General features: G+C 65.3%; 2 protein-coding genes across 4 annotated transcripts in view; both read right to left on the bottom strand.

Moving 5' to 3' along the window:
- Positions 1-243: 243 nt before the first annotated feature.
- Positions 244-5,968, bottom strand: CDH15 (cadherin 15). Its single transcript, XM_055726783.1, is given in 15 exon segments — positions 244-501; positions 582-737; positions 812-922; positions 924-949; positions 1,402-1,641; positions 1,724-1,960; positions 2,033-2,175; positions 2,313-2,566; positions 2,637-2,822; positions 2,931-3,059; positions 3,228-3,388; positions 3,464-3,608; positions 3,687-3,842; positions 4,014-4,166; positions 5,867-5,968. Coding segments are annotated over 15 exon segments (2,346 nt in total). The 5' UTR covers positions 5,918-5,968; the 3' UTR covers positions 244-303.
- Positions 5,969-11,082: 5,114 nt separating this feature from the next.
- The window catches only part of ACSF3 (acyl-CoA synthetase family member 3), a 66,220-nt gene continuing 61,517 nt past the window's right edge, over positions 11,083-15,785 (bottom strand). For 2 of the 3 annotated variants that reach the window (XM_055726718.1, XM_055726714.1), the window contains exons 9-10: positions 15,215-15,326; positions 11,083-11,365 (exon numbers count right to left, since the gene is read on the bottom strand). In XM_055726718.1, the coding sequence (XP_055582693.1) occupies positions 11,248-11,365; positions 15,215-15,326 (230 nt within the window). In that variant the 3' untranslated portion in view covers positions 11,083-11,247. The remainder of the gene's footprint in view (positions 11,366-15,214; positions 15,327-15,785) is intronic. The other variant, XM_055726715.1, reaches the window with a different exon arrangement.

Below are 15,785 nucleotides of genomic sequence, written 5' to 3'. Positions count from 1 at the left end.
CCGGCTCTGCGGGGCCTTTCCCCGGGGTGTGTGTCCCCCCCCAGGGTGCTCGGCCATGTGCTCGGCCCCTGCCGTCCTGGGGTTTGCTGGCACGGCGGCTGCAGGCAAGCAAGCCCCTGCGCAAGGCCTCTTGGTGCACACGCGTGTGCAAAGCCCCTGCAGCCGGGTGTCTTGTGCACGGCCATATGCAAAGCTGCTGCACCTGGGCATCACGTGTGTGCACAAGCCCCTCTGCCCGTTCCCTGCCCCAGCCCCTCGGGTGGGCAGTGGGGTGCCCTCCTCCTGCCCCCCCCCAGGTCCCTGCTATTGCCCGTAGAGGTCGGCCAGGCGCCGAAAGCGTGGCCCCCACTCGTTCAGGTAGTCGTAGTCCTGGTCCTCGTCTGTCAGGCTGGAGACGATGGAGCTGAGGGGGCTGGCGACTGAGCCCGAGCCCTCGTAGTCGTAGATGAGGGCCGTGTCATAGGGGGGCATGCTGGGGTCGCTGTCGGCCGCCTCCAGCCCCTGTGGGGACAGGGGGACATGGTCAGCCTCGCCAGGGATGGGGAGCTGAAGGCAAGGGGGGCTCTGAGCCCCATCCCCACCTCGTTGATGAAGTCCTCGATGTCGGAGGGGCTGCTGGGCAGCTTGCGGGGGGGCTGGGGAGTGACAGAGCTGAGCGGGGTGTCCCTGCGCACCGGTGGCTTGGCCCGCAGTGAGAAGAGCTCTGGGTGCCGAAGCTGGTTGATGTCATAAGCGTCCTGCGGGGATGGGGGGGTCAGGGGTGCGGGGCTGGGATGGGCACCCCTCTCCCGCTTCCCTGGGTCCTGCTCACCTGGTCCTCCTCGCCCCCGCCCTGCTCGTCGTAGTTGAGGATGTTGTCCCGCATGTCGTCCTGCGAGCGCTGCAGCAGCCCCTTGCGCAGAGCCCGCCGGCGCCCGCGCGCCCCGCGCTGCCCCCAACGCTGCCAGGACTGCAGGCAGAGGGGGGGGGCATGGGCTGGGGGACCAGGGGCGTGGGGCACGCAGGGATGGGTTGGGACAAGGGGCGATGGGTGGGATGCAGCTGGTTGGGAGAGTGGGATGGGGATGCAGGTAGGGATTTGGGGTGGGGTGGGCTGATGGGGTGGGATGGGTGATGAGGGAAACGGTTGAGGGGAGGTTGGTCGGGGTCAGAATTGGGTGATGGTGTTGGGAGCCATGGGTAGGGACAGGATGGGATGGGCCAGGAGCAGGATGGGGACATGGGGACATGGGTAGGGACAGGATGGGGTGGCCAGGAGCAGGATGGGGCGATGGGTGGGGGGGCGAGGTCGTGGAGCGTGCTGGTGGCACTCGGGATGGGTGGGTAGGACCAGTGCTGCGTGGTAGAGCCACGGGGCTGGGGCAAGGTGGAGGGGGCGAGGATGGTGGGGGTCTCACTCACCAAGGAGGAGGATGCTGCTGCCGAGGATGATCAGGAGGGCCCCGAGGGTGATGCCGGCCCCGGTGGCGGTGGCAGCCAGGACACCGTCCTCGCAGGTGCCCTCCCGGCCGCAGTGGCACACCGAGACGTTCAGCAGTTGCTGCCGCTCCCGTGGGGGGGTCCCTGAGTCCCGGAGCAGCAGCGGGAGCGAGTAGGACCCCCTGGGCAGCTCCACCAGCACGGCCAGCACGGCGTGGGTCACTGCAGGAGGGGCATGGGCAAGGGGTGAGCGGGGCCCCCGCGGCCCCCTGTGCAGCAGCCCACCCCCCGGGGCACCCCTCACCATTGAAGCGGGTGATGCTCCAGTTGCGGGCAAGCTGGGGGTGCTGGGGGCTGAGCTGGAAGTGGAAGGGGGCACCGTGGGGGGGCCGGTCATCGTCCGTGGCCCCCAGGAGCAGGCTCCCCCCGCGGCCCGGCCGCCCGCAGACCACCCCGGCTGGCAGCTGCAGCAGGGGCGCGTGGTCATTCACCTCCAGGATCTCGATGGAGAGGGTGCCGGTGGCGGAGAGCGGGGGCTCGGCTGGGGGCACAGAGCAGAGGGTCAAGGGGGGAGGCAGGAGCGGGGGGACGCAGCATGGGGGGGGCCGCTCACCGTCATCGCGGGCGAGGACCAGGGCGATGTACCAGCCGCCCTGCAGGAAGGCGGAGGGGTGCAGCAGCTCCCGCTTGGTGCGGACGGTGCCAGCGTGGGGGTCCAGCTGCAGCCAGTCCGCCGGGTCGTAGAGCAGCGCGTAGCTGTGGGTGCAGGGGGTGCATTACACACCCCCCCCCAAACACCCACCCTGGGCTGCAAGCGCAGGAGCCTCAACGCAGCAGGTGCCGGGAGGTGAGGCAAGGGGACCGGGTGCCGAAGCCCATGGCCTGCGACTCACGTGAGGGTCTGGAGCTGGCGGGTGTCGGGGTCGCTGGCGGTGTAGGTGGTGACAGGGGTGCCCGGGGGGGCCCCCTCCAGCACGCTGACCCGCCGCGGGTTCTCACGGAAGATGGGCGCCTCGTTCACGTCCCGCACCCGCACCCGCACCGTGGCCAGTGCCCGGGGGCTGGCGGGGGCCGTGGGCTCCAGCGGCTGCTCATTCTGCACTGACACCGTCAGCTCGAAGCGGTCCCGCACCTCGTGGTCCAGCGGCTGCCGAGAGGGGCCACGGGTCAGCCGAGCCACGGGACCCCCAGGCCTCCCCCCGCTGCCCTGCACCCACCTTGGCCACGGAGAGCACGCCATCGTTGGTGTAGGGGTCGGTACGGATGGCGAAGGCACCCTCGGGGTCGCCCTCCAGGATGGTGAATTTGGCCAGCCAGTTGGGCGAGCCGGCCAGGTCTTTGTCGTGCACGAAGACCTTGCCCATGTCCACACCGGCCGCCTGCTCCTCCACCTCCATGGAGAACTGGGGGAGAGTGGCGTGGGGCTGGTATCTACCCCCTTGGGATGCTGCTGCCCCCGAGGGGGCTGGCTGCCTCCCCACAGACCCCTGCATGTCCCCCCTGGCCACTACCTCCTCCTTGGTGAACTCGGGAGGGTTGTCATTGATGTCCTCCAGGTAGATGATGGCCATGGCGGTGGTGGTGAGCCCATCCCCGGACATGTCAGCTGCCTGCACCGTCAGGTTGTACACCCCCATGGTCTGCGGGAAAGGAGGGGGGGGGATGGCCCTGAGCCCCTCCAGCCCCCTGGACACCCACCATGTCCCCATGCCTGGGGTCTGCTCATGGCTGGAGCTGTGGTTTCACCAGCCAGGGGGTCTCTGGCTACCCCCAGACCCAATGCTGCCTGTGCCCCCTGTGCCCGCTACCTCGCGGTCAAGGCCGGGCCGTGTGGTGCAGATGTCGCCGGTGGTGGCGTTGATGCTAAACATGCTGGTGGCACCCTGCTCCAGGATGGAGTACCGCAGTGCCGCGTTGTCAGTGTCGGGGTCATCAGCATCAGTAGCATCCACCGTCATCACGCAGGTCCCTGTGGCCACAGGAGCCCCCTGGTGAGTGCTGGCAGGGGGGATTGGCTCAGTCCCCAGCCCCCAGCTGGACCCACCTGGCTCAGCCCCCTCAATCACATGCCCAGTGAAGACATCCTGCCGGAAGAGGGGCCGGTTGTCGTTCTGGTCCACGACAATGATCTCCAGGTCGGTGGGGTCCTCCAGCGTCACACCGCCCAGGTCCAGCGCGAAGGCTTTCAGCTGTGGGTGCAGAGCGGGTGGGTTGGGGCCTGGCTGGGGGGGGCGGGGGAGCTGCAGGCAGCCAGGTAGCATCCTTACCCGGAAGCGGTCGTTCTCCTCCCGGTCCAGCATGGCATTGAGGAAGACCTTCCCGCTGAACTTGTCAATGGAAAAGATGCCCAGGGGCTCCTCGTCCACCCCCGGCCCCTTGATGCTGTAGATCACCCCCCCCGGCTGCTGCTTGTCCGACTTGATCTACCCCAGGGAAAACAGGGCTGGCAGTCCCAGGGCTGGGGGGGGCTGTCTCCTGCCTGGGGTCCCCCTCTGCCCTGGGTCTCCCCCAACACCGTGTTCCACTCCTGGGGGCTGCCCAGAGTGGCCCCCACTCTGCCACCTGAGAGAGAGGGTGGGGGGCTCCCCACCTACCTGCACCAGGAGGTGAGGGATGCGCTTGTGGTTCTCCGAGACGCTGATGGGGGGGATCACCCAGGCCCTCTTCACCCGCCGTGGACCCTCGTGCTGCCGCCAGGGCTGGGGGCTGCCCAGGGCCGCGGCGCCTGGCTGGGCTGGGCTGGCACCCTGAGGGAGACACGCTGCTGCTGGTGTTGCTGGTGTGGTCGGTGCTGCCGGTGACCACAAAACCTCTGGAGGGGGTTGCGGTGCTGGGTGCACAGGTGCCGGGGTGCACGGTGCTGGGCCCCCCTGGTGGGTTTGGGTCTGGGGGAGTGGAGTGGTCGCCCAGCTCCCCAGGGAGCTTAGTGCCAATGGTCCCCTGACATCCCAATGTGATGGTGGCGGGTCTCCCACCAGGCTCGGTGCCTCCCAGATGACCCCAGTGGTGCCCTGGGCACGGCCCCACGCCACAGCTGGGCCCCATGGGACCCCTGCAGTGGGGACAAAGGGGCTGTCCCGGGCTGGCAGTGCCTGGCCGCAGCCCCAGCCCATGTCACAGCATGGACGTGGCAGTGAGGGCAGAAGGGGCAGGGGCAGGTTTAGGCTGCACGGGTGGCCCGGCTGGGCCGCAGAACTGGGGTGCTGGGGGGGATAGGGAGCTGGGGGGCTGGGGTGGAGCTGGGGGATGTGACAGGGAGGAGATTAGGAACAGAGTCTGAGGAAGCAGGTGTTATGGGGGCTGCAATGGAGGGGGGGGAGCTGGGTGGGACTGGGATGGGTTTAGGAGCTGTGAAGGGCTGAGCTGGGGGGGTCAGGGAATTGGGGGGCGTGGTACGGGGGTCCAGAGCAGGCATGGGGCTTGGAGGTGAGGGTTGGGAGGGGCGCAGGGAGGTGCATGCAGCCCACACCCCCCACCCCCAGGTCCATGCCACCCTCGTCCTGGGACCCGGGGGACCCGGGCTGTTCCCTCCCTAGGGAGGGAGCACATCTGGGCAGCATCAGCCCTTGCACCCACATCTGCACCCACCCGTGGCTGCACCCACCCCGGGTGCCGGGGTGTCCCGGGGTGCCCCAGGTCCCCGTGTGTGCATCCAGCCCGGGGTGGGGGAGTGGGGCAGCGGGGATGGCTGTGCTGGGGGTCCCTGGGGATGGTGTGGGGCTGTGCAGGGTAGGGGGGCTGCGTGCCTGTCCCACGGGATGGGCAGAACAAGGAGCTTGTTTTGAGGCTGTGCCGGGAGCTGCCCTGTGGCTTCCAGCTGTCCCCCTGCCCTCCCCGGGAGAGACTCCCCTGCTGCTGGGGGGCTGCTGGAGCTCAGGGAGGGTGGGGAGGGGGTGAGGGGGGGCGATGGGGGCTCTACTGCTGGGGGGGGGCCTGCCTTGCAGGTCCCCTTTCCTTCCCCTGCCCTGAGCACCCGGCCATGGGCTCCAGGCCAGAACCCCAACAGCCCCATGTGGCTCGGGCCTGAGACCACGGCGAGGGGCTCTTGGGTGACATGCGTGGACAGGGGGGTGCAGGGAGGGGGTCTGGGACCACAGCTGGGATGGGAAACGGGGGAGCAGAGTGTTTCTGAGTGCCTAACCCTCCCCCAAATCCCATCTCCTGGTTCACAAACGCAGGCAGTGTGCCGGAGCTGCAGGCTCCCCGCTGCCGCCACCATCTGTGGGGTGGGAAATGCCTCCAGAGGGGCAGCAAGCCCCCGTCCCCCCCATCCCCATCCCCGCCGCCCCCCAGGACATGCCTCCACGGGGTCTGGGGTCCAGCCGCCCCCCGGCACCGCGTCTGGGTTCCCCATCCCGTCCGACCTTCCCGGGGCATAGACCGTGGGGGTCCCCATCCCTACCCGCACCCCATCCCCATCCCTCCCCCGTCCCCCCGCGCCCCTTACCCGAGCGCAGAGGGGGGCGAGCAGGCAGGCGAGGAGGAGCGGGGGGCCCATGGCGAAGCGGGGCGCAGGGCGGCCGCCAGCCCCGAGCTGCTCGCCGGCCCCGAGCTAAAATAACCGCGGGGCTGGCTGAGTGACAGCACATGTGCTGCCGGGCGGGCCGGGCCCCCCCGGCCGGGCAGCTGTCCCCGCCGCCCCCCCGGCGCTGCCTGCAGCCCCTGCCCGCCGGGGGCCCGCCGGGGCGGGCGCCGGGGGGCCCGGGGGGATGCAGAGGGGGGCGCCGGGGGGGCCCCGCTGCCCGGGGCGGGGGGCCGGGGTGCGCGACCCCCGGGGCAGGGCGAGCGGGAACGCGGCAGCTGTCGCCGGGCGCGCCCCGGGGATGCCGCGACGGGGCGGGCGGGAGGCAGAAACCCGGCCCCGCTGCCCCCGCCACGGCTGGCCTGGCACCGCCACCGGCACCGCCACCGCCACCGGCACCGCCACCGGCACCGGGACCGGGACCGGGACAGGGACCGGTTCTGCCCGCCCCGCTCCGCCGCGCCCCCCGTCGGGGCGAGCCCGCCCCGGCCCCTCGGCCGTACCCGGGGCCGCCTGCGCTGGCGGCGGGGCCGGGGGGCCGGGGCGGGATCGAGACGGCGGCATCCAGCGGTGTCCCGGTCCCGGTGGGTCCCCACGGGGCGGAGCAGCACCGGGCTGCTCCTGGAGCCCTGGCAAGGCCCCCGGTCCCGCTGCCGCCCTCGAGCCCCAGCGCCGGTCCCGGTGCTGCTCCCGACGGCCGGGGTAGGTCCCGGTGATGCCCCCGACCCCCAGTGCCTGCCCCGGTGCTGCCCCTAACCCGCGGGGGCCGGTTCCGGTGCTGCCCCCGACCCCCGCTGCCGCCCCCGACCCCCGCTGCCCTTCCCGGCGGCTCCGCGAGGCCGCGGCACCAGGTGGCAGCATCGTCCCGGCCACCGGCCCCGGCCCCGGCGGTCCCCGCCTCCCGGGGTCCCGCAGCGGGGAGCGCCCCCCGGGGGGGGTCTCGGGCTGCAGCGGGGCTGGGAAGCCGCCCTGGGCCTGGAAATTCCCTGGCTAGGGAATATGCGGCGTTTCGGTGACACTGGTGGCATCACCATGTCCCTGCTTGGCTGCTGTGGGGACCCCCGCCCGGCCGGTGCCTCTCCCCTTCTTAGCAATAAGGGCCCTCGGTGCCCCCCCAGTGTGCGGCATCATCTGGGGCGCGGTGCCCTCGTAGGGCACTGACACCGGGTATGGCACAAGGTGTGGGACGAGGGACACAGGACATTTCTTCTGTCCAGCCCCAGCAGCTGAGCGGTGGTGGCAGGGCTGTCAGTGCCCCAGGGACCGTGGGAGGGGACATGGAGCCATGCCATGTGTGGGTGAGCGCTGGGCACCGGTGACCGGCGGCATGGCTGGGCCCTGGCATGGGCAGTGGCGCTCACTTGCCTGTCCGTCTGTCCAATCCCATCCATCCGCCTGTTCGCCCCGCCACCCCCGCATCACCGTCACACGAGGAGCTGCCCCGCTGGTGCTGGCTGGGGGTCCTGGCAGCTGCCGCTGACCCTAACGCGCCGTGGCAGCGGGGTGGTGGAGCAGATGTTCCCTGCCACCGGCACCGCGGCACGGGGGTGCGGGGGTGGCAGACGTGACAGGCTCTGACAAGGTGCCAGTCTCAGCTCGTGGTGCCGGTGCTGCCAGTCACAGGAGCTGCCTGGCGCCAGTGGCATGGCTCTGGCAGTCACGGCCTGACCTTTGCCCCTGCACCGCCATCCCCTCCCCTTGCAAACTGAGGCTCCCACTGGGGGGGCAGGGCTTTGGGGTCCCACAGGTGCTGGGCCCAAACCTGCGACCTCCCTTGTCATGCCAAGTCGGAGAAGGGGTCACCCTATTTTGGAGGGGCCCAGTCCCCCTGTCCCAGCTGACACCCTCTGATGTGCCCACGCCACTGCAAGAGCTGTGGGTGTTGGGACCAGTCATGTCCCTACTGTGGGTGCAGTGGGACCAGTCGTGGCCCCAGCGCAGGGACTGGGGGGGCTGGGCAGTGCCCTGTCCCCACCATACCCAGTGCTGGGGAGAGCGAGCAGCCAGGAGTGCGGGTTGAGGTGCTCAACCACGAGGTGCCAAACACAGCGCAGCAGCTATAAAGTCACTGGAGCTTCGGGTTTTATGTGGCAATAAAAGATAATGTCAGCTATAAAGCGCGGAGCAGGCCCTGGTGTGCCAAGCCGCCTGCCGAGCCGGGGCAGGGGTGAGCTGCTGGGCGCGGGGGGAGGGGGGCATGGGGGCGTGGGCAGCCCTAGGGGACACCCCGGCAAGGTATCACCTTGCCCGGGGCAAGCAGGTCCCCAGGTGCCCCAGGGTGGGCTGCAGGCAGGGGGATGCTGTGGGATGGCCAGCACTGGTGGGGCCAGCATTACTGGTGGACACATAAAAGATGCTCCTTGGGGTTGTTGTTGTTTTAATGGTTTTATTGCGCGATGCTGGGACGGGCCTGGCAGGCCTTAATGAAGGAGATTGATGGCTTAATAGCCTGTAGCCATTACGGGGTAATTGAATGGTTGTGTACATATGATCAGACCATTAATGCGGACGTGGCTCGCAAGCGAAGCGCCCGGAGGAGCCGTGGGGGGGACATGTGCAGCCCTCCCACACCCCTGACGGATGTAGCATGGGGGGAGCAGAGTCCATGGCCTTGGGGAACCCCATCCATCCCTGAGGTCCGTGCTGTGTTGGTGTCCCAGGGCCACATCCAGCAGTGAGGGGATGGAGCAGGTCTCCAGGTTCATCCAGTGGCACCGGGTCACTAAAACCCGTGTCCTGCCAGCTCAGCTCCCAGCCTGGGCTCTGGGCCACCATAACCAGGTGCTTTAACAAGGCTTTTAATTAACAGGCGCCATATATAGGGGTAAACAGCAGTGAGGGAGCAGAAGCGGAGCTGTGGGGGTTCTGCATGGTTGGCAACCCCAAAGCGGGGCTGACCACTGACCTCCCTGTGAACGCCGCCACCGAGGAGAAAACCCAGCAGAGCTGCCACTGGGTCCCCGCGCCAAGGTGTGAGTCAAACTACTCATTTTAGTGTGTGACAACCAGGTGTTTTACAGTATTTGCTACCTGTGATCATCCATCAAAGCAATCGATAGCGTTCCTGCAGAGTTTTATTAATGATCTTGTCACCGGGCTGGTGCTGGGTGTCTGGGGTTGTCGAGAATGATAGATCATTAAGAGCTTTTGCTGCTATTTATTCTCCAGTGACCTTGTCTCTCTCCATTGTTGCTTGCTTAAGAGTTATGAATGTGAGACATGATAATTTGATATTGATCTATTTGGTAAGTTAAAAAATTTACTGCATCGTCAATGTTTTAACAAAGGATCTGCCCGGTCCCTCCCACAGACCGGTGGTTGCTGAACTCCATGGCGAGGGGGCAAGCCAGGCACCGTGCCAGCATCCGTGGGCTGGAGTGCCGGGCCTGCCGGCCGTGGGATGGTGAGGGGTGGCTGCGAGAGCTCTGCCGTGTTCCTGGTGCCCCTGCGAGACCCTGTCCCAGCCCCTGCTGAGCCTGGAGTACCGACACCCTGGTGCTGGCACTGCCCTGGAGATGCTGCCGCGGGCAGGGTGCAGCAGTGGCCCGAGCGGGCGCACGGCTGTTCGGTGTCATCACTTGTGCTCCCTGTCCCTTCCCAGCGCCTCCAGGGTCCTGTCAGCTGGTGGAGAAATCTGGGGCTCCCTGTCACCCCCTTGGCACCGGACAGGACCAGACCAGCATCCCACTGCTGTGCTACCTCCCAGGGCACTGGACCCACTGGTTGGGGACCCACAGCGCACGGCCGCCATCCCTCGCTGCTGTTATTGATCGCCACCGCCTGCTGCCGCGGGGCTGGCAGCTCACGCATGAAGTCAAACAGGGACAAAAATCCGTTTATAAAGGTACGGCTTATCGATACTGCCTGTCCTCCAGGAAATCGATGACCTTCAGACGGGGGCACTGGTGTCAGCCGCGCACACACATGCAGTGTAACTCATGTGCTGCATCTGCTCCCCAGTGCCTCCAACACCCTGCTCGGCTCTGCCCCCACCCCACCCCAGACCGTGACCCCCCCCCGTGGCTTGCACCCCTCGCCACTCCGTGGCCAAGACCAAAAGCCGAGCCCATCTCCGGCGCCTGCCCAGCCACGCTGTTCCTCCCCATCTCCCTGGGCTCCCTGCATGTTCCTCAACGCTTCACGGCTCTTCTGTCACACTGAGGTCACCGCAAGCCCCTGGCAGCCATCCCGGCCCCTTCCTCCCCGGGTCTTTCCCCTCCCCGTTATGGGGTGGGTGCCACAGCGCTCCTCAGCACCGGCCAGGGCAGCGGGGCTCTGTGCCGGTGGTGTCACTGCCCCTGCCATCGGTCTGCGCCGGGCACGGGCTGGCACGGGAGCGCCTGGCTGGGGGAGACGTGCTGGGCTGGTAACCGTAAGCCAGTATTTGATTTTTACATTTATTCTTTACTTCTTCACTTCTGCTGGGAAATGGGAGGCAGGGCCTGGTGGAGCAGGGAGGTGGATGCTAACGATTCACAGCAGGTAACGGGGCATCCCATGAAGAGCAGGATCCCACCAGTGAGAGGATCCACTCGCCTTCTCAGGCTCTCCTCCCCTGTAAACCAGACTATCAGGAAAGTTGCTCAGTCCATGAGAATGGGCAGAGAGGATGCAAAATTACCAGGCGTCACCGCAGCTGGCTGAAGACAGTTTAATCTAAAGAGTAATTTCATCTGGCAATGAGTTGCACGTGGCCTGAGGTAGAGCTATAACGAGGACGAGCATCCAGAGGCAGATGAAGGCAAGGTGGGGAAGCCAGGGTGCCCGGACAGCCCTTCCCACCCAGGCAGAGCAGCTCCACCGGCTTGGCATCATGGGGCTGAGACCCACCGAGGGCCCGCCGGGCTCATCTGCCCCAGCAGCTGCGGCCGGGACCAGCTCGGGGTGGATGCAGGGGTGTCTGTGGTGTCTGCTTTTCACCTGCCTCCCACCACCTCCATGGGGGCTAAATAGAGCAACTTTGGCCAGCAAGTGCTCACTGCCAGCACTGGCATGGCTGGCAGTCCTGGCCCGGGACCCCCCAGCATTCATCCCACTCTCCCTTCTAGACCCAGGGCTGCTCTGAGCCCCCTGCAAAGGGCTCTTGCACAAGAAAGGTGGCCTGCAGCTCTGGCTCACTTCAGCCAAAGAGACCACATGGGTTGAATCCTACTTTCACTGGACTTTATTTGTGGAGCAGCCTGCAGTAAGCCCAGACCTGCCACTGTTAATCACTGCTGGCACCTCCTCAGCGCTGTTGTAGAGGGGGAACGGATGCGGCGGAGGACCAAGCGCCCCGGGCTCCCAGTCCTGCCCGATGCCGTGCACTAGGCTGGGTAAAAGCGCTGCAGAAGCTCCTTCTTGTTGACTTTTCCCATCTGATTGCGTGGGATCTCCTCCACCACGATCAGCTCGGTTGGGATGGTGTACGGTGCCATGGTCTCCCTGCAACGCAGAAGCGCAGTCTGTTACGGCTGACCAAGACCAGCACTTCCAGCTCATCCTGAGCCCCCTCAAATGCCACCAGACCTGGGGGTTTGCTCCAGGACCCTGCATCCTGCAGCAACGGAGCCACCCCAGTTCTCCAGGCAGCGGGGCCACAGGTGAGTGGCTTTGGGCAAATAGTGGCCATACTCTGGCTCTTTCCTAAGGGCTCAACACAGACCCTGAGAGAGCAGCAGGGCTGACTTTACACCAGTCACGCGTTGCTGTGCTGCAGGTGGGGGCTAGAGAGCAGCCCCTCTGCCGGGTGAGCTGTCCTGGGAGCACCTGTGGCCCCATCAGCCCCAAGCGGCCCCACCGGGGACCCCCCACCCACACACCCCCAGGAGCCCATTCAGGCTCAGCTCTGAGCTCCCAGTCCGCGCTGAGCTGTGCTGTGCGGTGTTTGCTCCCAGCCTGTCTCCAGGGGGGAGCTGTGTCGCCAGCAGCTGGTCCCGGGAGGGGACCCCTCGGAGGTGCAGAGCTCATCTCTAGCCCTGTCCTTGCCCCTCCTGGGAGGACTTTGCCCCCTCCCCCCCGCCCCCCCCCTCCATAGCTCATCTCTGGCCCTGTTCTCCTCCTGCCTGTGCTTCCCCGGCTGCACCCTGGACCTGGCTCATCACTTGCTGTGTTTTGGGCTGGTGAGGGACCCTGCACCTGGTACCCAGCTCCGCCTGCCGCGCTCGGCCCCGCCGCGGAGGACACTGCCTGCGCTGCGTCACCCTTGGCCGCCCTTTGGGAGCCAGCCCTGCCATGCAGCACCTAGAGCACTCGCAGAGCACAACGCACCCCAAAACACCCAGCTGCCCCTCGGGAGGAGGCATGGAGAGCCTTCAGCAGGTCAGCTGGTGGCAGAGCCCCCAGTGCAGACTCACTGATCCTCCACGATAGAGACAGCATGGGAAAGCAGCGCGGTGGCACGATGGATGCTGCACCCCGGTGTGTTCCTGGTGCCAGTCCCCAAGGGCAGGCACCACGGGTTGCCCACCTGGCTAAGTGCGTGCCGGTGACTTGCCAGTGACTCGTGGCCATGCGCTCTGGCCCACTGGGGGGTCTTCCCGCTGCGGGAGGGAGTCTGAGTGCTGAGCACCATCCCCCTGCCATTTGCAGAGTGCAGAGGGGGGGCTCTCCTGCCTTCTGCTGCCTGTGTGTCACCAACCTGGGGCCGTGCCCAGCTCCAGCAGTGTCCTGGCACTGACTCTAATGCGAGATGCCAAGTCTGCTGAGCCCTTCAACCATCGCCCGGCCCTCCTCCTCCCACCCGCCACCAGCACCCCCTGCCATATGGATGCCTCTAACTCGGGATGGCGCCTGTCGCTGGGAAGCACGACTGGAGGCGAAAGCTGCAAAATGAATCACTCTGAAGAGGGACATGTGTCTCCTGCCAGGGAGCGCGAGAAAAAGGGCCAAACGAATGTAAGTGACATAAAAAATAAAGGGGAGAGACAGGGTGAGAGGGAGAGAGGCAAGCGGAGGGAGCTGGAGCAGTGCCTGGAGCCGGCGCTGGGCAGGGAGAAGCAGCCCCGGAGGACCCTGGGTGGGCAGTCAGCCCCTCCGACTTTCTGGGGGCTTTTGTTTCAAGGGCTCTCACTCTTGCTCTGCACAGGCAGAACAGCACCGTGTCTGCCCACTGATCTGGGGACGGCGATGGGAAGAGACGTGCAAGGACAAGGGGGAACATCCTGGGAGGGGGGCAGGCAGTGGAGCACATGGCTGGCTGAGCGTAGCCCCCTGCCCTGCATCAGGGACCCCCAGAGCAACACTCGGGTGACCCATAAAGTGCAGCCATGATGGTAGATAAAAGGATCTGCTGGGGTCACCGACGTCCCTGCCAGGAGGCTTAGGGATGAGCAGTCACCACACAGCATGGTGACGATCTCCCTTCCCAGCTCTCCATCGCTCCTGCTCTGTGCTGAGGCCATGGAGGGCCCTGGATGGAGAACCCCGGAGCACCAGACCCCGTACCAACCAGGACAGGCTCAGCCTGGCTGAGAAGGGGTATCTCGGCTTGCACCAGAACATCAGTAAAATCAAGCAAAAGCTGCTGGTGGCTGTGGGCTGCCCTAGGCGGAGCAGGAGCCCCAGGTGAGTCTGGTGTCCCTGTGCACTCACAGCCCAGAAAGCCAACTGTGCCCTGGGCTGCACCCCAAGCAGCGGGGTGAGCGGGTTGAGGTTGAGGGGGGGATTCTCACCCTCTGCTCCATTCCGGTGAGGCCCCCCCTGCAGTGCTGCATCCAGCTCTGGGGCCCCCAACATCAGAAGGACATGGAGCTGCTGGAGCGAGCCCAGGGGAGGCCACGAAGATGATCCGAGGGCTGGAGCACCGCTCCCCTGGAGACGGGCTGGGAGAGCTGGGCTGGTTCAGCCCAGGCAAGAGGAGGCTCCGGGGAGACCTTAGAGCAGCTTCCAGCACCTACAGGGGCCGCCAGGAAACCTGGGGAGGGGCTTTGTACAAGGGCCTGTGGTGACAGGACAAGGGGGGTGGCTTTGAGCTGGAAGAGGGTGGATTTAGATTAGAGATGAGGAAGAAATTCTTCCCCGTGAGGGCAGCGAGGCGCTGGCCCAGGCTGCCCGGAGCAGCTGTGGGTGCCCCATCCCTGGCAGTGTCCCAGGCCAGGCTGGACGGGGCTGGGGGCAGCCTGGGCTATGGCAGGTGTCCCTGCCTGTGGTGGGGGGGTGGAACTGGGGGGGCTTTAGGGTCCCTTCCAACCCAAACCATTCTGTCATTCTATGACCAGCAGCCAGAGGGTTAATGTGTGTGCACAGTGCTGAGGTGCCAAGGGACACCCTGGCAGGGTCTTGGCCCCTCTGCCCCAGCAGCCACCCATGTGCAATTCATTTCTTTGTTTGCTTCTCTTCCCCCACTACGTAACTGTTTAATCAGAGCAGCAGCCGGCCAGCTAGCATCTTCCTTGCATTTGCTAAATCGCAGTCCCCCAACTGTGATTTTTGCAAATCCAGGGGAAATCTTTAATTGGCTGCTGCACAGACCCTGATGAAACAAGTGCTCCTGCCGCTTACAAAATAGCGCCAGCCTCGCCAAAAATATCCGCAGCCTGAAGGAGGGAGTTACCAGGAAAAGAAAGAATCTGCTATTAAATATTTTGCTAATGAAATATTAGCGATAAACGCGGTGATTCTGCTTCCTGGCTCCCGCCTGCTTACGCTCCCATGGCTGATGCCTGAAACCCCAGCACTGGCCGCACTCTGATTTAAACAAGGAGGTGTGGGTTTTCATGCCAAAATGTTGCAGGATGGCAGGTGGCTGCTTTGCGCCATGCTCATCAGTATTGCGATGACTCCAAGCAAGGTCTGTGAGCTCTGGTGTCTCCCTCCCTCTCCAAATCCCATGGGAGAGGTCTCTGGGGTTAACTGGGCACTGGGCTGGACTGGCTTCCAGTGGAGAGGAAGGCAAGCAAGGAGCGATTGCAGCAGCACCGGGAAAAGCTGAGCAAACGTTCTTGTTGCTGAGATAACATGAAGCTTCCCTTGTCCTGGTGCTCACTCTGTGCTTTTCTGCAGGCAGCTGGGCTCGGGGCTGTGGGGCAAGAGCCACTTGGCCGCACCACACAGGTCATTTATCAAAGGCACTTTTGGGGTGAGAGGCCCATTTATTTCCATTATCTCACATGCTCGGTGACCTCCAGGTTGGAGCTGTGGTCTTTTCTCCATCCTCAGAGCCTGAGGCACTATGTCATTGCCGGCCACCTCTTCACCCCTCCTCTGACATGTCCCTAATGAGGATGCTGCAGGCTTTGAGCCCGCTTTCCCTGTGCCGTGCTGCTCACCATGCACTGCCCCATGGCACCTTACCTAGCCCAGACTTTCAGGTCCTTCACAGAGAGCATCTCACCCTTGCGCAGCTGCACAACAGCACTGACCCGCTGACCCCAGACCATGTCCGGCGGCCCGATCACAGCTACATCTGCAGAGAGAGCAGAAGACTCAGGCTGAGAAAGCAGAGCAATTTCTGGGGTCAGGGGTGGGGTAGAAGAGGGGTCCAGCACTGCTGGCAGGTGCCTGCGGCAGCGGTGTGCAGGGAAGAGCCGTGTGTGGAGGAAGACGCCATGGGATATTAGTACAGGAAAACACCGGGGACTTCTGTGCTGACACAATTTCCAAGAACAGTGCTTCTCTCCAGGGAAAAGGCAGGAAGCCCCATGGTGTTTGAACAATTTAGAGTCAACAGGGAGCAATATGATGTAGAGAGCGGTGTAGAGCCGGGGACGCCACTTCTGTCCCTTCACACAGGGTCATGCACAAGGGCAGGAGAGAATTAATTACGGTCTCACTTCCAAAATCAGATGAGATTTTGGAAATGAGAGGTGAGAGCTGCTGCTGACTCAGCACCCAGCCACAGGCTTCGTGACTTCAGCCCTGGGAG

Source organism: Falco cherrug, chromosome 14 (assembly GCF_023634085.1).
Source record: "Falco cherrug isolate bFalChe1 chromosome 14, bFalChe1.pri, whole genome shotgun sequence".
Taxonomy (NCBI): Eukaryota; Metazoa; Chordata; class Aves; order Falconiformes; family Falconidae; genus Falco; species Falco cherrug.
The sequence above is the reverse complement of the archived record's forward strand: the minus strand, read 5'-3'. Positions and strand labels throughout refer to the sequence as shown.